Source organism: Capricornis sumatraensis, chromosome 14 (genome assembly GCF_032405125.1).
Source record: "Capricornis sumatraensis isolate serow.1 chromosome 14, serow.2, whole genome shotgun sequence".
NCBI classification, from domain to species: domain Eukaryota; kingdom Metazoa; phylum Chordata; class Mammalia; order Artiodactyla; family Bovidae; genus Capricornis; species Capricornis sumatraensis.
Window position 1 is genome coordinate 73,139,702 of NC_091082.1, and position 21,004 is coordinate 73,160,705.

At 41.7% G+C, this 21,004-nt stretch overlaps 1 protein-coding gene across 1 annotated transcript in view; it reads right to left on the minus strand.

Annotated features, from left to right (window-relative positions):
• NIBAN1 (niban apoptosis regulator 1) overlaps positions 1-21,004 on the minus strand; it is a 169,371-nt gene that overhangs the window by 58,394 nt on the left and 89,973 nt on the right. Inside the window, exon 5 of the mRNA XM_068986341.1 lies at positions 20,508-20,675. Within this exon, the coding sequence (XP_068842442.1) occupies positions 20,508-20,675 (168 nt within the window). The remainder of the gene's footprint in view (positions 1-20,507; positions 20,676-21,004) is intronic.

Genomic DNA, 21,004 nt, shown 5'->3' on the forward strand with positions numbered 1-21,004 from the left:
AGATGAAGCCATTCTGGGGTCGGTTGAGCCCTCATACAATGATGTGCGTGTGTTTAGTTACTCCGACTCTCTGCGACCCCATGGACTGCAGCCCACCAGGCTCCTCTGTCCATGGGATTCTCCAGGCAAGAATAATACAGTGATGTCCTTATATAAAGGGGATATTTGGACACAGACATGTACATAGGGAGGATGCCACGTGAAGATCAAGGCAGAGATAGAGGCGATGCTTCTCTGAGCCAAGGAGAGAAGCCTGGCTTCTCTCACAGATCCTTCCCTCACAGCACTCAGAAGAAATGAACACTTCCAACATCTTCCTGCCTCCAGAATGATAAGACAATCAATTGATGGTGTTTTAAGCCACCCAGTCAGTGGTACTCTGTTATATCAGCCTTAGCAAACTAATACAAAACCCAACAACAGCCCTAGGAAACTAATATAAAACACCAAAATGTAAGTCCAGACTTGAAGCCACTTTTAGAAAAGTGAAGACATTGGTAGACCTAATGCCTTCACGATCTTTGAGCTAATGACATTTAGCTACTCTCTTTGCAGCCTCAGGATGCTGGGTACCAGAAACAAAGGCCCAATCTGTCACTGGCAAAGCCCACTGGGGTCCTTGGGATAAATGAGATGGAATCTAGCCAGTAAGTTAAGGTTTAACGTCTTCTTTTGTGCTTAGTCTAATGTCACTTGCCAACAGGGGGCTGGGTGCAGACACCTCGCGCCTAACTCCTGGGATTAGAGTTCCCAGTGCAGAACTGCTGAGCCCGACACCTCAGCTTGGCAGGCTGTGTGCAGAAGCTCTGTACAAGACACTGCAATCCAGGATAGCGGAGGCAAGCCTGGTGTGGAAACGCTCTGCCTGGCACTTCAGTCTGGCATTTGCTATCGTTGTTCAGTCACTGTGTCGTGTCCAACTCTTTGCAACCCCATGCACTGCAGCACTCCAGGCTCCCCTGACCTTCACTATCTCCCAGAGCTTGCTCAAACTCATGTCCATCGAGTTGGTGATGCCATCCAACCATCTCATTCTCTGCTGCCCCCTTCTCCTCTTACCCTCAGTCTTCCCCAGCATCAGGGTCTTTTCCTATGAGTCGGCTCTTCGCATCAGGTGGCCAAAGTATTGGATCTTCAACTTCAACATCAGTCCTTTCAATGATTTTTCAGGGTTGCTTCCCTATAGGATTGACTGGTTTGATCTCCTTGCAGTATCCTGGGATTCTCAAGAGTCTTCTCTAGCACCACATTATGAAAGTATCAACTCTTTATCACTCAGCCTTCTTTATGGTCCAATACATATCTGTGCATGCTACTGGAAAAACCATAGCTTTGACTGTATGGACCTCTGTCAGTAAAGTGATATCTCTGCTTTTTAATATGCTGTCAAGGTTTAATGCTGGTTTTTTTTTTTTAATATGCTGTCATAGCTTTCCTTCTATGAAGCAAGTGTCTTTTAATTTCATGGCTGCAGTCGCTGCCTGCAGTGACTTTGGAGCCCAGGAAAATCGTCTGTCACTGCTTTCACTCTTTCCCCTTCTATTTGCCATGAAGCGGTGGGACTAGACACCATGATCTGCATTTTTTAATGCTGAGTTTCAAGTTAGCTTTTTCACTCTCCTCTTTCACCCTCATCAAGAGGATCTTTAGTTGCTCTTCACTTTCTGCCATTAGAGTGTTATCATCTGCATATCTGAGGTTGTTGATATTTCTCCTGGCAGTCTTAATTCCAGCTTGTACTTCATTCAGCCCAGCATTTCACATGATGTACTCTGCACATAAGTTAAATAATCAGGGTGACAATATATAGCCTTCTCATTCTCCTTTCCCAGTTTTGAACCAGTCTGATGTTTCATGTCTGGTTCTAACTGTTGTTTCTTGACCAACATACAGGTTTCTCAGGAGACAGGCAAGGTGGCCTGGTATGCTCATCTCCTTGACAATTTTCCACAGTTGGCTATGATCCACAAAGTCAAAGGCTTTAGCACAGTCAATGAAACAGAAGTAGATGCTTTTCTGGGATTCCCTTGCTTTCTCCATGATCCAACAAATGTTAGAAATTTTGGTCTCTGGTTCCTCTGCCTTTTCTAAATCCAGCTTATACACCTAGATGTTCTCACTTCATGTAGTGCTGAAGCCTAACTAGCTTAAAGAATTTTGAGCATAACTTGCTAGCATGTGAAATGAGCACAATTACATGGAAGTTTGAATATTCTTTGGCCTTGTCCTTCTTTGGGGCTGGAATGAAAACTGACCTCTTCCAGTCCTGTGGCCATTGCTGAGTTTTCCATACTTGCTGACATATTGAGTACACCTCTTTAACAGCATCATCTTTTAGGATTTTAAATAGCTCAGCTGGAATTGTTATCTCCACTGTCTCTGTCTGTAGTAATGCTTCCTAAGGCCCACTTGAGTTTACACTCCAGGATGTCTGGCTCTAGGTGGATGACCAGACTGTTATGGTTATCTGAGTCACTAAGACTTCTTTAATTTTTTAGGTATAGTTTTTCTGTGTATTCTTGCCAGCTCTTCATAATCTCTTTTGCTTCTGTTAGGTCCTTACCATTTCTGCCCTTTATTGTGCCCATCTTTGCATGACATGCTCACTTCATATAGCCAGTGTTCTTGACAAGATCTCTAGTCTTTCCCATTCTGCTGGTTTCCCCTCTTTCTTTGCATTGTTCATTTAAGAACACCTTATCTCTCCTTGCTATTCTCTGGAACTCTGCATTTAGTTAGGTATATTTTTCCCATTCACGCTTGCCTTTCTCTGTCTGGCATAATATTTGAAAAACACCTGCATAGCCAACTGGCAAGAACTCCACCTCCTCCCTCTACAGACAGAACCGTGTAAGGCAACTCGGCCAAGAGACTGCCCAGGAAAGTGAATTCTAGAGCACAAGCTTTTCCATTCTTCACTCAAAGAATAAGTTTTCTTTTGCTTCTGAACTGAACTCAATATCATTCTATTGCCACAAACACAAACAACACCAAGCAGGAGGACCCTCACTGGGGCCCAACTCAAAAGAATTGGTAACAAATCCATATAAGGTACTAAATTAAATTGCAGACAAATGGTCTTAGACCAGTACAAGAAAAATTGCCTGTTTTAAAACCAGGGCATTAAGTGAAGGAGATAAATATTCCTCATGAAAAATCACATTCATAAGCATGTCTCTACAGCCTTTAGAGCCTAAATTCACATTAGCTGAGTGGTCCAAATATGCGCAGTGCCCTCAAGCATCTGGTAAGAGGTAACACAGATCCTCTCCAGAGGATTTCACCTTCAGTTGGCCTCAATGCAGTATGAGCTTATCATCAAAAATCACAAAGCACATGAGTTAACAAGGTGCCACAAGCAAGAACGAAGAGAAATGAGGTAGCAGAATGCAACCCATAAAGATCTTAGATCTTAGATTCTGGAACTAGCGACCACAGAATACAAAATATACCAAGTGTAACATATTTAAGAATAAAAGAAGCAATTGACAATGTGAGTGAACAGAAAGAAATTCAGATTAGAAAAAGAATCAAACTGAAAATTAAAAACATGGGCTTCCCTGGTAGCTCAGACAGTAAAGAATCCACCTGCAATGTGGGAGACCTGCATTCAGTTCCTGGGTTGAGAAGATCCCCTGGAGGAGGGCATGGCAACCCACTCCAGTATTCTTGCTTGGAGAATCCCCATGGGTCGCAAAGAGTCACACACAGCTGAATGACTAAGCACAGCACAAAAGCTGATTAAATATACCTGAGAACAGAGATTTGTAGAAACTGTTCAGAAAAAAGAGATGGAAAATATTGAATAAAAGGTTAAGAGAATAAGAATAAGAATATATATTCTATATTTAATCAGATTTCTCAAAGGAGAATAAACAGAGAATGAGAGAGAAGAAGAGATAATGGCTAAGAGTTTTCCAAAATTGATTAAATAATAACCCACAGATTCAGGAAGACCAACAAATCTCATGCAATATAAATAAACAAGAAATTACAGCTAAGACACATTCTTATAAATCTACAGAATACCAAAGAGATGGTTTCTTTTTAAAAAAAAAATAAGAAAGGAACCAAATTACTCTCAAAAGAACAACAATCAGGCTGATAGCAAATTTCTCAACTTAAGCGATAGAAACCAGAAGATAGTGGAAAAAATATTCAGTGTGGTAATAGAAGCATAACTGCCACACCAGAATTTCATATGTAGTGAAAACATCTTTTAAGAATAAGGATAAGATAATGATATTTTCTGATAAGTAAAATCTAAGAAAATGTGAACCCAAACTGAAGAAATTTCTGGAGGATAAACTTTAGGAAGAAAGAAAATGCTCCCCGATGAAAGGTCTGAGATAGAAAAAGAAATTATGAGCAAACAGTGATAAAGATAAAGTAAACATTAAAGTAGTAATGTAAAAAGTAGTATCAATAATATATTGGAAGGTTAAAATAAAAAAGATAGAATTAAAATTCAAGTCAACAATATCTGCCTATCAGTGAGTAGGGAGTGGGGGGAGCGCTAATGGAGGTAAAATGTTTTAAATTCTCTATTTTTTGAGCCAAAATTAAGGATATTGATTAATTTTTGACTTTGAGAAGTTATGCAGCTAACAAAATATAATTAGAATATACACATCTACTGTATAGTGACAATAATTCAGAAGAAGGCCAGCATGTAGAGAAAAGGCAATAGAAAAGGTGGGCTATATAGAAAAGACAAAATAAGATAGGTCTGTATGAGTAATTACAGTAGATATAAGTAGAATGAGTGCTCCATTTAAAATGTTGGTATTTTTACTAATTGGATATCCAGGCAAGCACTAAAGAAAAAGCAAGTTAGTGTAGCTACATTAATATCAGCCAAAATAAAATCGAAGGCAAGAAAGCATTAATAAAGATAAAATGAGTCATTTCATAAAGATAAAAGACACTAGGAAGATAGAACAATGTCAAACATGTATTTATCTAGCTGTGTGTATATACACAAATATGTGTATAACATATATATATTACAAAATATGTAACAAAATATAATTCAACAGTTAATAGAAATGAAAACCATCTATCACCATAGTGGCAGATTTTAACACACCTCTCTTAGTAACTGATAAATTTAGCATAAAAAACAATGAGGAAAAATACAGATTTGAATGACGTAATTGACACACTTCAGCTAATGGGTGTATATAACTGTTAAATATATATTCTTTTCAATTATCTATGCAGCTTTCATAAAAATTGACCACATGCAGAGCCATAGAGTAAGGTGCAACAAATTTTAAGGGATTATATCATATATTTTCTGTTACAGTGCAGTTAAACTAGAAATAAATAATAAATATACACTAATACTGGAGAAGCCAATGGCAACCCACTCCAGTACTCTTGCCTGGAAAATCCCATGGGTGGAGGAGCCCGGTAGGCTGCAGTCCATGGGGTCTCAAAGAGTCAGACACGACTGAGCGACTTCACTTTCACTTTTCCCTTTCATGCATTGGAGAAGGAAATGGCAACCCACTCCACTGTTCTTGCCTTGAGAATTCCAGGGAAGGTGGAGCCTGGTAGACTGCCTTCTATGGAGCTGCACAGAGTCAGACATGACTGAAGCGACTTAGCAGCAGCATACACTAATATATATTTGGAAATTAAGAAATGTAATTCTAAGTAACTCATAAGTCAAAAAAGAAATGATAATGGAAATTAGAAAATATTTAAATCTTAATTTTAATGAAAAACACTGTCTATCCAAATTTGTGGGATTTAGTTAAAACAATATATAGAGGGGAATTTATAGCGTCTAAATGCTTATGTCAGGGTAGAAGGGCTGGTGATTAATGAGTATTTTATAATAGTTTCTACTGTTGCAAGACAAATTATCCCAAGAGCTAATGGCGTAAGCCAAAGCAATAAATATCTATCCTCTCTCATAGCTTTTGTGGGTCAGGATTTTGAAAGCATGGCTACGTGGTTCTGGCTTGAGGTGTCTCACAAGGTTGCAGTCACATCATCTGAAGGCCACAATGCATTCACGTGCAAGGTCTTGGCCGGCAAATTGGTGCTGGCTGTTGGGAGGAGGCTTCAGTTTCTCCCCACGTGGCCCTTCACAGAGGGCTGCTTGTGTGTTCTCACTGCATGGTGACTAGGTTCTCCCAAGTGGGTGATCCAGAAGAGAAAAAGCCAGGCAGAAGCTATTCTTTCTTGTGACCTATTCTTGGAAGTCACATACTATCATTTTTGCCACTTTCTATTTGTGAGAAATGAGTCACTAAGTCTGGCTCACAAGAGAAGGAAAATTTGGTCCCCCCTACCTTTTTTTTTTTTTTTAAAGGAAAGAGTCTCAAAGCATTTTAAAACAATCCCAATGAACTGAGCATCTACTCATTGTACAGGTGAGGAAAAAACTCCAGCAAAATAAATCCCAAGGAAACAGAAGAAAGGCAATTTTAAATGATAACATCAGAGATTTTAAAAAAAGTAAACAGATACAGAATAATCTGCAAAGTCCAATTTTGGTTTTTTGAAAAAGCTGACAAAGTTGACAACCTTCTAGTAAGATTGGACAAGAAAAAAGAGAGGAGCTATAAATAAGCAATATGAGAAATAAGGAGGGAACAAGTATAGATGGTACAGAAAATAAAGGAGGCATTGTGAGTGTATTCTTTCAAAATATGATGACACTATACACAACTATATGCCACTAGTTTTTTAAAATCATAAACAAAATGGATACATTCCTAGGAAACTGTAATCTACTAAAACTCACGCAACAAATAGAAAAACTGAATAATCCTCCAACAATTGAAAAAGCTAAGTCAGTAGTTTAAAACCCTCCCTAAAAAGAACACTAAATTTAAAAAGTTTTACGGGCAAGCTATACCAAGTAGAAAAATACACTAGTAATTCCAGTCTTAAACTATTCCAGAATATAGAAAAGGAAAAAAGAAGAGATAGAAACAGTCTCTAACTCCTTTCCTGAAGCAAGAATAACCTTGGTAGAAAAATCTAAAACTGTCATTGCAAAATAGGAAGATTACAGGTCAAATACACCTAACACAGATGTGAACATTCTTTAAGACATTAGTAAATCAAATCAAAAGTAAATTTCTACAAACGAGCAGCAGAGAGTGTTCACAGTCGCACTGTTAATAATAAATAATGGGAGCAACTCAAATGCCTATCAATAGCAAAATGGATACTAGAAATTATGGCATATTAATATAATGGAATGTATTCAGCAATGAAAATGAAATATAGCTACAAGCAATAACATGGGTGAATCACTGGAGTTTAATATTGGAAAAAGAAGCCATGAAAGAAGATGTCTTAAAATGTCATGGGATTAAGTCTAAAAACATGCAAAATGATTAAACATATGCAATAAAACTACAAAATCCAGGATGGTGCTTTCTCAAAGGGAAAAGAAGGTAACAGGATCAGAGAGAGGCACCTAAGAAATAAGAGGTAACTGTATGTTCTTTATATTTTCTGCAAGTTTCATAAGCATTCTTTTATAGCTACTCAGTGTTGAATTAAAAAATTTGAAACACCTAATAGAATGAACAATAGCTCCTAGCATGGTTCTCTTCCATTTCATATGCTCTAAGTTTGTTTACAGGGTGGGAAGGACAACTGTCGCTCACCACTCTGTAACAATAGGTGAGGATTTTCTCCAAGCTCTCCTGAATGTTGATTTGTTAAAGTTATCTGGGGACTTCCCTGGAGGTCCAGTGGTCAAGAATCTGCCTCCCAATGCAGGGGACCCGTTTGATCCCTGGTCCAGGAAGATTCTACGGGGCCTAATTGCCCCTGGGCCACAACTACTGAACCCATGCTTTTGGGCCCACAAACAGCAACAAGAGAAATCACCACAATGAGACGCCCATGCACCGCATCTAGAGAACAGTCCCCACTCGCTGCAACTAGAGAAAGCCCGAGCACAGGAACAAAGAGTCTGCGAAGCCATAAAAACATAATGAAAGAAATTTGGAACAAACGCCAGGTAGAGTTCTTTGGTAATGCTGATTATCTATTGAAAGTGAAAGTCACTCAGTTGTGTCTGACTCTGTGACCCCATGGACTATGCAGCCCACGGAATTCTCCAGGCCAGAATACTGGAGTGGGTAGCCCGTTCCCTTCTCCATGGGATCTTCCCAACCCAGGGATCGAACCCAGGTCTCCCAGCATTGCAAGCTGATTCATTACCAGCTGAGCCACCAGGGAAGCTCTAGCCACGTATTAAAACAATCATACCATTTGCTCTGTCATTTTAAGAAGTCTGTTTCAATCTTAACCACATTCCATCTACAAGTTAAAAAACGGAAAGGCTATTTAAGCTTTCAGTTATAATAACATCAAAAACTGCCCTGTGATTTTGGAATTTATCCAATCCAAATAGCACAGACAAAAAAATTTTTGCTTGAATTCACTTTACCTCTCTGATTGCTTAATCTTTTTGATTATTCTTCCAACTTGTCGCCTTTAACAATCATAATAGCACAATTTTTAGACTTTCATAACAAAATAACTACTTAGTTCACTGGAAGTGAAGGGGGAAGGTAGGCAAGAATCTGTGGTTTCACTGAAACTATAGTGTGTGTTTGACCGGCCAAAAAAAATATTCAACAGTAGTTCAATGGCAACATAGCTTTAGACAGCAAATGAACCACAGACTATATATATATATATATATATATATGGGTGGTGATAAATGCTCAGTGGCTGAGAGGAGAAGTTCTGTTTATTCTGGTCTCTGATGGAGACCTGTTTTTTCAGGTCCAGCTCTTAAATCTGGACTAATTCCAAGCAGCTCAGACGGTAAAGAATCTGCCTGCAATGCAGGAGATCTGGGTTTGATTCCTAGGTTAGAAAGATCCCCTGGAGAAGGAAATGGTTACCCACTCCAGTATTACTGCCTGGAGAGTTCTGTGGACGGAGGAGCCTGGCAGGCTACAGTCCATGGGGTCGCAAAGAGTTGGACACTACAAGTTAGTTGGCTCCAACTCTTTGAGAAGTTCAAGTAATTTAACCAAATCTCTTAAGTATACATAATATGAATAAAACATGTTGAGACCTAGTATTTCAGTTTTATTGAGATAGAGTTGACATAAAATTATGAGACATTGAAAATGTACATCATGGTGATTTAATGTACATAGACATTGTGAAAGGATTACACTCATCTTGTTAATTAACACATTCATCACCTCATGTATTTATCCTTGGGGGGGGCAGTGAGAACATTTAAATTTTACTCTTTTAGTAAATTTCATTACACAGCACAGTGTTATCACTACAGTCACCGTGTTTTCATTATGTCCTCAGACCCTTTCGATCTTATAACTGAAACTTTGTACCCTATTACCAACATCTCCTTATTTCCCCTAACCCTGGCAACCACTTTTCTCCTCTGTTTCTATCCTTTGACTTTTTTTAGATTTCACATATAAGTGATACTATGCAGTATTTGTCTTTCTCTGTCTGGCTTATTTTAGATTTATTACATTTAAAGTATTCCAACCTATGTCCTCACTGCTGCTGCTAAGTCGCTTCAGTCGTGTCCGACTCTGTGCGACCCCATAGACGGCAGCCCACCAGGCTCCCCCATCCCGGGGATTCTCCAGGCAAGAACACTGGAGTGGGTTGCCATTTCCTTCTCCAATGCATGAAAGTGAAAAGTGAAAGTGAAGTCACACAGTTGTGTCTGACTCTTCACGACCCCATGGACTGCAGCCCACCAGGTTCCTCCGCCCATGGGATTTTCCAGGCAAGAGTACTAGAGTGGGGTGCCATTGCCTTCTCTGAAACAAGAGTCAGAAAGGGGAAAATGATAACTTCTTAAGAAAAAATGACATTCACATATGAATGTCACATATTTAGAATATGCTGAGTATTACCTGTGTGAGGCAAAGAGCACACACTAACTCAAGGAGAGACTAAACTAACTCAAGGAGAGACCAGTCTCCAAGCAGAGAGAATCCTTTAAAAACTTTTGTTGGGGACAGTCTATGAAAACTGGAAATTGATGTCTTCAGTAATTAGCAAACATTTTTACTTATAACACATAGAGGTTTTAATGCATTGAAACAAATGTGGACAGTGAAATTCTTTTTGTAAGTAAAAGCATTCAAAGAGGTGTTTATAAAAAATGTACTTTTATTTATGTCCAGTCAAACATCATTCATTTGTAGTAAAGTGTCCGAAAGAGTGCAAGCACCGTTGCGTGTGTGCGTACTCAGTCGCTCAGTCATGCCCAACTCTTTACGACCCTATAGACTATAGCATGCCAGGCTCCTCTGTCTGTGGGATTTCCCAGACAAGAACACTGGAGTGGGTTGCCATTTCCTTCTCTAGGAGATCTTTCTGACCCAGGAATGGAAGCCTCGTCTCGAGCATCTCTTGCACTGGCAGGCAGATTCTTTACCACTGAGCCACTTAGGATCCCCAAGCACAGTTAGAATTCTCTAATTCATAGATATGTGTGTATATAAAAACAAGCATGTGCCATAAATCCAGAAATATGTTTTCAAACATTACAAAGAAAATTCAGTGTATATTTTCAGTTGAAATTGATTGATGCCCATGTCAAACACTTAGTCCCTCAAGTAATAAACTTGTTTCATAAGTGGTGATGGGTGTTCAAATAAACACACCGAAAAGGATTTGCTCTAGCTAATTTGAATTATATGACTCTTTTCTGTTTTAAAATTCAATTTAATTCAGCAGCATTAATTGAACACTGAAAATGTGAAAGTGTCAAAATCCAATCTAACACAGGCATTTGATTTGACATGGGATTTCTGGGATAAGAGCTCAAGGCATACAACCCTGACAGCAACTGATTCCAAAGTTTAATCACAATTACAGCTCCACATTCAGCCTAACTCACTCCATTACACACACCCTTGGATGACATAAATGTAATAGGTGATTGAATTAGTCTGAGTTAAAGCAGAAGTTTGCGAAGTGTCTTTACATAATTGTGTTCTCTTCATTAAGAAAGAACCTTTTTATATATTAATACTATCTTTTCCAATGCAGGGGCCCTAAGCTTCCCAGATATTCCACTGTGCCCTCTTTATGATGACAGCAACTGGTGTTTATTTAGTGGCAGTCCTGGCTGTCCTTCAAGCCAGCAGAGGACTGTTGAACAAAACTTTGCCAGCATTGCACCTTGGTTCCAGCATCACCTTCTTCTGCTGCTGATGCCCTAATGTGTGATTCCTTTATTACTCAAGTCTGTTATGCTTTATACTGACAATTCTTTCACTTACTCATGCCAGTATATTCATGAATTAGGCCAAACCACATTTATAATTGTCATCTCTAAAATCATACAAATTCTGAAATCAGATTTACTTTCATTATTAATTCACTGGTGTCTTTGAACCATTTTATGAAACAAGATATTTACCTGAGCACTTCAGGACACAAGGGCTTCCCAGGCGGAGGTAGTGGTAAAGAACCCACCTACCAATGAAGGAGACATAAGAGACATGGGTTCGATCCTTGGGTTGGGAAGATCCCCTGGAGGAGGGCATGGCAACCCATTCCAGTATTCTTGCCTGCACAATCCCATGGACAGAGGAGCCTGGCAGGCTACAGTTCAAAGGGTTGCACAGAGTCAGACATAACTGAAGCAACTTAGCATGCATGCACACAGAGGGGCACAGGATGATACAAGATTTACCTTTAGGAATTTATAATAGAGTTAGAGAACTAGGACACCCAGACATGAAAATGAATGCCATACGCATCCAATCACTGGAACAGATAACAGACACAAGTAAAGTTATTCTTGGGGCTTTCATGGCAGGGGTCAGTCTGAAGCTTGTTCTTAAAGGACCAAGAGAGAATGTGAAGAGGTGAGGAGTGAATGTTTCAGGTGTATGAGAAGGTCCAAAATGTCTGGGTAAAGCTTCCCTTAAAAGCAGGTGGGTGAGGCAGGGCAGCAGGGTTAGGGGAGAGGAAGCTTGTACTTGAGAAGAGGAGGAAATCAGGCATACACAACCAGTTTCTTTGGAATGAAGTGTTTCATTTTTTCTAAAATGGCAGTGCTGCTGAAGGCTTTTAATAAAAACAATTGTGTTTAAATATGATTCATCTGACCATTACACGTGAAAGGAGATGGAGGTAATTGAAAATCAACTGAAAGCCTCTTAGAATGTTTTTTTATGAGTCCAAAGCAGGTTGGTAGCAGTGAACTTGAAGTAAACTACAGAAGAGACATTGGCAATTGAGTGGGTGAGTCAGAGAGCCTAAATGAGTTACTGAATTTCACATGACTTGGTATTCCTAATGAACATGTTGCTTAAATGTTCAACGGTAAAATCACAGATCCATGTAGTGAGTGAAGTTAGTATTTAACACAAGATCACCCATCTATTCTGCATTAATGTTTACAGATTTGGGGTGCAAACATCTGTAGGCTACCTGAACATGCTCCCCATACTTTGCCCCCCATGGTCATATTTGCAACTATTCCTGAGGATGGAGGGTGGATATATTTGCAGAGCCTGTACCAGATGCCAGGCCTTCAGCCAACGGCTTCTCCTCTGTCTTCTAGGAGCTTAAAAGTTATATCCTCTCTCCAAGGTTAGTCGTGGCTTTGATAACCACATGCAGGCTGCTGACTTCCCCCATGTCTGCACTCGGGACTGTGCTCCTGCTGTCCAGCTCTGTCTGGGCATCCGTCTACAAGACTCTCTCACCTGGATGTCCCTAGACTTCCCCAGCTCAACACCTGCAGCACTGAAAACAAACTTTCCCTGGAAACTGCTCCTCCTTTTTTTTTTAAATTAACTAATTAATTTGGCTGTGCCGTGTCTTAGCTGCAGCACACAGGATCTTTGATCTTAGTTGCAAGATTTGGGATCTTTCAATCGGGGCATGTGGGATCTAATCGCCTAACCAGGCGTTGAACCCAGGCCCCCTGCACTGGGAGCGTGGAGTCTTAGCCACTGGCTGACCAGGGAAGTCACTAAAGGCTGCTCCTCTTTCACACAAGGTGCCCATCTCAGAGAAAGGCAGAAACCTGGAGCTCTTCCTTGGGTTCTCCCATCGCCTCACTCTGCACATGATCTATCCTTAAGTTCTGTTGATTCTGCTTCTGGATATCTCTCTTATTCAGCCTCCTCTTGCCACCTAAACTGTCACCTCGTTGGTGCAAGCTACCACTATCTATTGCCTGCCAAAGCTGCCTAAGTGGCCTCCTGGCATCCCAGTGGCTACCCTCCATCCACTGCCCACACAACAGCCAGTGTGTGTGACCTTTCTAGCATGAAAATATGACTGACTTGCTTCTGTGCTTGGAACCTTTCAATGGTTTCCAATTGGTGCTTGAATCAAATGCAAATTCCGTAATATGCTTCACACAGCCCTTTTGACTGGCTCCATCTCTCCATCCTCACTTGGCATCTCTCTCCTCTCTGAGCATCAGCCACATGAAATTCTTTTAGTTCCTCTAATAGTCTATGCTTTGACTCTTTTCCAGTCCCAACAAATCCTATTCCTCCTGCCAGGAACACTTTTCCCCCTTCCTGAAAATTCCTATGCCAAGGAATGATTTTCCTGAGCTGGAAGGACAGACTCACATTGATAATGATCATTATTCCACATTGCATGTGTACAGCTCTTTATATATGCTAATAGTTTTAACTACATCTCTGTAACTACAAGACCCTGATGCTGAGAAAGATAGAAGGCAAATAGAAGATAGACGGCAGAAGGAGAAGGGAACGATAGAGGATGAGAGGGTTGGATGGCATCACCAACTCAATGGACATGAGTTTGAGCAAGCTCTGGAAGATGGTGAAGGACAGGGAAGACTGGTGTGCCACAATCCATGGGATCACAAAGAGTCAGACACGACTGAGTGACTGAACAATAACAACATCTCTGTAACTACAATGATATTTTGCAAACTACAATTATGAATAGAATTTTGGACAACAGGACTGTCTTAGATCATCTTGGCTTTATGTAAGACCCATTTTTGTAGCAGTGGACATTTAGAACCCTAGAATTCTCCCATCTGGGAAAAAGCCCTGCAGTAAAATTCCAAAAGGACAGAGGACAGCAATTGCTCTAGGCACGTGTCATGTAATGGGACTGATTACGTAGTGGTACCCCAAATTGTGCCACTCTAGTATGAGGACTATTTTGAGCTGAAAACAATCAAAGCCCCAAAAGACTCAGGAAGAGCCTCTTAACTTCCCCTTTGCTGACTAAAATAATTAAGGTATGAGGACTGTCCTAGAAAGAAGACATCACCATAGATAAGTATAGCAAAGTATTAGGTGTAGTAGACAGAGAGAAACCTAGCAAAGCTTTTTGATCAGTCTTCTGTGTCCCACGGTCATTTTTAACTTCTTATTTTGTATTGGAGTATAGATGATTTCCAGAAAAACATCTATTTCTGCTTTATTGACTATGCCAAAGCCTTTGACTGTGTGGATCACAATAAACTGTGGAAAATTCTGAAAGAGATGGGAATACCAGACCACCTGACCTGCCTCTTAAGAAACCTATATGCAGGTCAGGAAGCAACAGTTAGAACTGGACATGGAACAACAGACTGGTTCCAAATAGGAAAAGGAGTACATCAAGGCTGTATATTGTCACCCTGCTTATTTAACTTCTATGCAGAGTACATCATGAGAAACACTGAGCTGGAAGAAACACAAGCTGGAATCAAGATTGCTGGGAGAAATATCAATAACCTCAGATATGTAGATGACACCACCCTTATGGCAGAAAGTGAACAGGAACTAAAAAGCCTCTTGATGAAAGTGAAAGAGGAGAGTGAAAAAGTAGGCTTTAAGCTCACCATTCAGAAAATGAAGATCATGGCATCTGGTCCCATCACTTCATGGGAAGTAGATGGGGAAAACAGTGGAAACATTGGCAGACTATTTTGGGGGGCTCCAAATCACTGCAGATGGTGACTGTAGCCATGAGATTAAAAGACGCTTACTCCTTGGAAGAAAAGTTATGACCAACCTAGATAGCATATGCAAAAGCAGAGACATTATTTTGCCAACTAAGGTCCATCTAGTCAAGGCTATGGTTTTTCCTGTGGTCATGTATGGATGTGAGAGTTGGACTGTGAAGAAGGCTGAGCACCGAAGAATTGATGCTTTTGAACTGTGGTGTTGGAGAAGACTCTTGAGAGTCCCTTGGACTGCAAGGAGATCCAACCAATCCATTCTGAAGGAGATCAACCCTGGGATTTCTTTGGAAGGAATGATGCTAAAGTGGAAACTCCAGTACTTTGGCCACCTCATGCGAAGAGTTGACTCATTAGAAAAGACCCTGATGCTGGGAAGGATTGGGGGCAGGAGAAGAAGGGGACGACTGAGGATGAGATGGCTGGATGGTATCACTGACTCAATGGATGTGAGTCTGAGTGAACTCTGGGAGATGGTGATGGACAGGGAGGCCTGGCGTGCTGCGATTCATGGGGTCGCAAAGAGTAGGACACGACTGAGCGACTGAACTGAACTGAACTGATAGCTGATTAACACTGTTGTGATAGTTTTAGGTGGAGAGCAAAAAGACTCAGCCATATATATCCATGTATCCTTTCTCCCCCAAACTCCCCTCCCATCCAGGCTGCTGCACAACACTGAGCAGTTTCTTGCGCTGTACAGTAGGTCTTTGTGGGTATCCATTTTGAATACAGCAGTGTGTGTACACGTCCATCTCAAGCTCTCTAACTGTCCCTTCTCCCCTTCCTTGCCCCTGGCAACCATAAGTTTGTTCTCTGTGAGTCTGTTTGTTTCTATTTTGTAAATAAGTCCATCTGTTCATGTCCTTTCAGATTCTGCATATAAAGAGATATACCACGTTTCTGCTTCTCTGACTTACTCAGCATGACAATCTCTAGTCCATGTTGCTGCAAATGGTGTTATTTCACTTTTTGATGGCTGCATGGTATTCTGTTGTAGGTATGTACCACATCCTCTTCATCCATCCCTCTGTTGATGGATGTGTCTCACTGTCTTCGGATGGCCCAGCAAACATTTGTTCACCAAACATTAACGCTTCTATCTTCCTATGAAGGTAGAACCCTGAATTACCTTACTTCCCTTTGAAGCTTCAGACCCCCCACTTCCTTCTCCATAGTCCAGAATATATATAAATCTCACCATATCTTGCTGTCTTTGAAATTCTTCATACTTAAGTGAATTCCCCATCCACAGGCTATAAATTTGGTTTTCTACCGTTAATTGATCTTGTGTTAACTGCCAGCCAAAAAAACTAAAGGGGAAGTTTCTCCTTCCCTTCCCCGCTCCCACAATGGGCTTCATATTTAGTCCAGTGTGTTGGAGGGAGATGCTAAAGATCACTCTTGTGGAATCTTCTTATGCCTGCTCAATGAAAGAGTGTCAAAAATAAAAACAACAGAGGCTTCCCTGGTGATCCAGATGTTAAGAACCTGCTTTTCAATGCAGGGGCTGTGGGTTCAATCCCTGGACTGAGAACTAATATCCCACATGCTGTGGGACAACTAAGCCTGTACTCCACAGCTAGAGAGAAACCTGCACGCTGCAACTAGGACCTGAAGCAGCCAAAAATAAACAAATATGTAAGTATTTAAATAAATAAAAATTTAAAAAAATAACAACAAGCACACACACATACACACACATCTCTGTGCTCCTTAGGAATGTAAATAATCTCTGAGGCACACAAAGGAAGCACCGTCTCTTGAAGGAAAGAGGAGCAGAGAGCTCTCTACTTGTCCTTACCTGCCTTGGAATATAGCCTTATTGTCCAAGAGCAGGGTGTAATCAGGCCCTTTGTCAGGGTTAAATATGGACAAACCCCCTCCATAAGGAGGAACAGAAGACGTGGTTCCAGATTCAGAATGAATGGACATGGGTACCTAGACCAGTTTGAACCCAGAACTCCCAGGGTAAGTGGCTTGGGCTGTGTGGTGGGATTTGAGCACAGTGGGAGATATCCTGGGACGCCCCCCCCCCCCCCCGCCCCAACGCCCATGTCAAGTGACAGAAATCCTGGGTGGAACTTACCATGAAGGTAATGAGATGATCTTCCCTGAAAGATCTCCTGAGGGCATTATGCTAAGTGAAATAAGTCAGACAGAGAGAAACAAATACTGTACAATCTCACTTACATGTGGAATCGTAAAAAAAACAAACTGAACTCATAGAAACAGAGAACAGATTGGTTGTTGCCAGAGGAGACGGGGGTCAAATGTATGAACCTCCAGCTATAAAATAAAATCAGGGGATGTACTGTACAGCGTGGTGACTATCATTAACAATACTGTATCATGTATTACAAAATTGATAAGAGAAGAGATCTTAAAAGATCTCATAAGAAAAAAATGCTATTAACCTCTTGAGGTGACAGGTGTTAACTAAACTTGTGCTGATCATTTTACAATGATCATATATTAAATCATTACGTTGTACACCTGAAACTAATAACAATGCTATATGTCAATTATATCTCAATAAAACTAGGGAAGAAAGATCCCTAAGGACCTGTGAATGGATGGATCAATAGCAGCTCAGCGTCAGATGCTAGGATATCTCAGACCTAATTCTCAGCGGTGGCACGCGCTGGCCTGAGCGCCCATCAACAATACAAGCGTACAGCCCAGAGCCCAGTTGCCTGGGGATGGAGGGCAGCAGGCTCTCCGCAGCCCCCTCAGGGTTTCTGGTCCTATTACAGCACTCATTTGACACCTATTTCTAAACCCTTCGGGTAATTATGGAAAAAAATAATGGTTAACTGGGAGTTTGTGAAATCTCTTAATGGTTTACTCCAGATCCTACAATGAATAACAGGGAGAGATTGAAACCCAAAAAAAGTGACTCAGTAAAGATGAGTGGTACATTGTGTGGTCAAAAACAAAGAAACAGAGGCAGGAAAGGAGAGTTCCATGGGCTCATTGGCCCATGGCCATCCAGGACAGTTCTCTACAATGTTCTGATGGTCTCTGGTTCTGACGGGAGCCACGGGAAAGTTCTGCCAAGTCGTGCCAAGTCTGCAGAAAACCTCAGTGAGCTTTCTGGACAGAGGAATGTGACACAGAAGAACTAGGGCCACGTGACTGGACCTCATTATCTCAGTGCCTTTGATAACATACTGGAGAGCAGAGTGGGGTTTTGAATCGACTGATATCTTCCATAAATGGACTCTAAATGCAGGCTTACAATGCTTCCAAAACCTCCCCAGAGAAATTCCTATTATGTACATGAAGGGAGAATGAAGCCAGCCCCATTTGGCAGGGTAGAGAACATGTTCTGCTGAGTGAAATTTCACGGCTTCTGTGTTCAGTGCCCATGGCATGTTCCTACTAGACCATGGTCCTGCACACAGAGGGGCAGGTGAACTGAAAAGATGAGTCAGATGGTGCTGGCAGTGCTGGGAAAGTCTCTGCTCTCTAAAATATCAAAAACACAAGGCAAGATATCAATAAGGGTAACATTTCTACAAAGTCCCTAATGAGTTATGAGCCAGTGTTATGACAAATGTTACTCAGAGTTGCTATAGCAAAACAGAGTGACATTATCTTTTTCCATTAGCCTCCTATCACTACACCAGCTAAAATCGAGAACGGGTTGAGAAGCATCACTAGCAACTTTTGCTCTGTGGAACTGACACTCTCAGGGAAACCTCAGAACTTTAAGTGTACAATACGTGTGTGTGTTCAGTTGTTCAGTCATGTCTGACTCTTTGTGATCCCACGGACTGCAGCCCACCAGGCTCCTCGGTCCATGGGATTCTCCAAGCAAGAATATTGGAGTTGGTAGCCAAATGGCAACCCACTCCAGTACTCTTGTCTGGAAAATCCCATGGACGGAGGAGCCTGGAAGGCTGCAGTCCATGGGGTCGCTAAGAGTCGGATACGACTGAAGCAACTTAGCAGCAGCAGCAGCAGCAGCAGCCATTTCCTTCTCCAAAGTGTACAATGCAATTCGCTTTATTAGGAAATAAAGACACAGAAGAATGAGGTGACTCAACTCAAATGTCACCTGCCCAGAGGGGCCTCCTCTGACCAGCCTTCTACATTCTTCCCTGTGCAACAACTTCTAGTTACCCTTTAACACATATCTTTGACAACCATCAAGTTGTCTTCTGAATTGGTGCAAGTGTTTGTCCCTCCTTCCCGTCTGAATGTAGACCCCAGAGAAAGGGAATGTGCATGGTTCATTACTCTGTCCCTAATACCTTAAGAGAGGCTGGCACAGAGTAAGCTCACAATAACATTTGACTGGTTAGCTTTCCAACTGCCAAATGACAAACAGCTCAATCATCTGTAACAGAAGGCTTCATGGAGTCCAGAAAAAACAGTATTCATATCAACTTTTCAAGAATACCACATACAAGAATGAGCAGTCTTTTTTATTATAGACATAACAGTTAAATCAGTATATAGAGCCAACACAGTCTGAAGCAATGCCATGCCAAGTGTGGTCTGTGGACCAACAGCATCAGTATCCCTTGGCAGTTTGTTAGAAATGCAAAATCAGGGCCCCACCACAGACCTAGTAAATATCTGTAGGTGGAGCCAAAAAAATCTGTTCAGCAAGTTTTCCAGGTGATTCTTATGTATCCTAAAGTTTTGAGTAACTAATTTGAAAATAAAAGTGAGAAAAATGAAATGTCATAAGGCTAGGATTTTCTTAGGGACAACTGGTTCATTCTTGATGTCACTGAGATTTTTTAAAAGTCAGGACAGGGCCCTCCCTGGTGGTCCAGTGGTTAAGGATCCACCTTGCAATTCAGGGGACACCGGTTCAATCCCAGGTCCAGGAAGATGCCACATGCCACGGAGAATCCAAGTCCAAGCACCGAAACTCCTGAAGCCCACGTGCCTAGAGTCTGTGCTCTGCATCAAGAGGAGCCACCGCAGTGAGAAGCTGCTCACCACAACTAGAGAAAGCCCACGTGCAGTAACAAAGACACAGCCAAAAATAAATATAATGAAAATAAATATTACAAAGCCAATCAGGACGGAAGAGGAGGATGAGGCATTATACTCAAAATTGTATGCATGAATACGGTGCTCTGCCTACACGGGCCCTCAGACACCTACTCCACATCCTGCTGCACTGAGGCTCCGCTGCCCTGGGCTTCCCAGATGGCGCTAGTGGTAAAGAACCTGCCTGCCAACGCAGTAGACATAAGAGACGAGGGTTCAATTCCTGGGTCGGGAAGATCCCCTGGAGGAGGAAATGGCAACCTACTGCAGTATTCTTGCCTGGAGAATCCCATTGGACAGAGTCCCTGCTGTCGCACAGAGTCGGACATGACTGAGGATCTACGCACACACACACAGCATATCCTGCCCAGACTAAGCAGCTAGCAAATTGACTGCGCTCTTTGTGCACAAAACTCACACTTCACTCAGCTTCCCTCTCCTTCCCCAAGGCAACACCATCTGTGGCTCTCTCAAGAAATCATTCTATAGGTGACTGATCAGGCCAGTCGAGAAAAGGCAGCCCAGCGGGGCCCAGCGGGCAGCTGTGCCATACCGTGATTCAGATGTCTGATGCAGTCACTCAGGACAGCGCTGAGCTTCTTCTGGCCAGCGGCATCCTGGAAGCAGAAGTAGCCGTGTCTGAGGAAGGGTTGCCACAGGTACACTGGGAATTCCTTGGGCAGGACCACAAAGGGCTGCGTGTTCTCCTTCTCATTGGATGCTGAAGAAACACAGAAAACACCAAGACATCTTAAAATGTTTATGTCTTATTTTAAATTCCTATTTCAGGCTGTGAGAGCTTACTTCAGGCTGTGGGGCAACCAATGGGCTGAAAAGGTGGTATGAAATGTCTTCACAGGGTCGGGGAAAAGGAGAGTCCAGGCTCCCCTTGCACGCCGCCACCAGCTTCACCTGCCTCACTCGAGCAGATGGCCTCATCTCCTATCCACAGGGATGGCTGAGGCCATCAGACACAATCGAGCTCAGCTTCCTCATCTGGAATGAGCTACAGTGAGAGTTGGGTCTTTCCTCGGCTGCCACTGTGTCCAC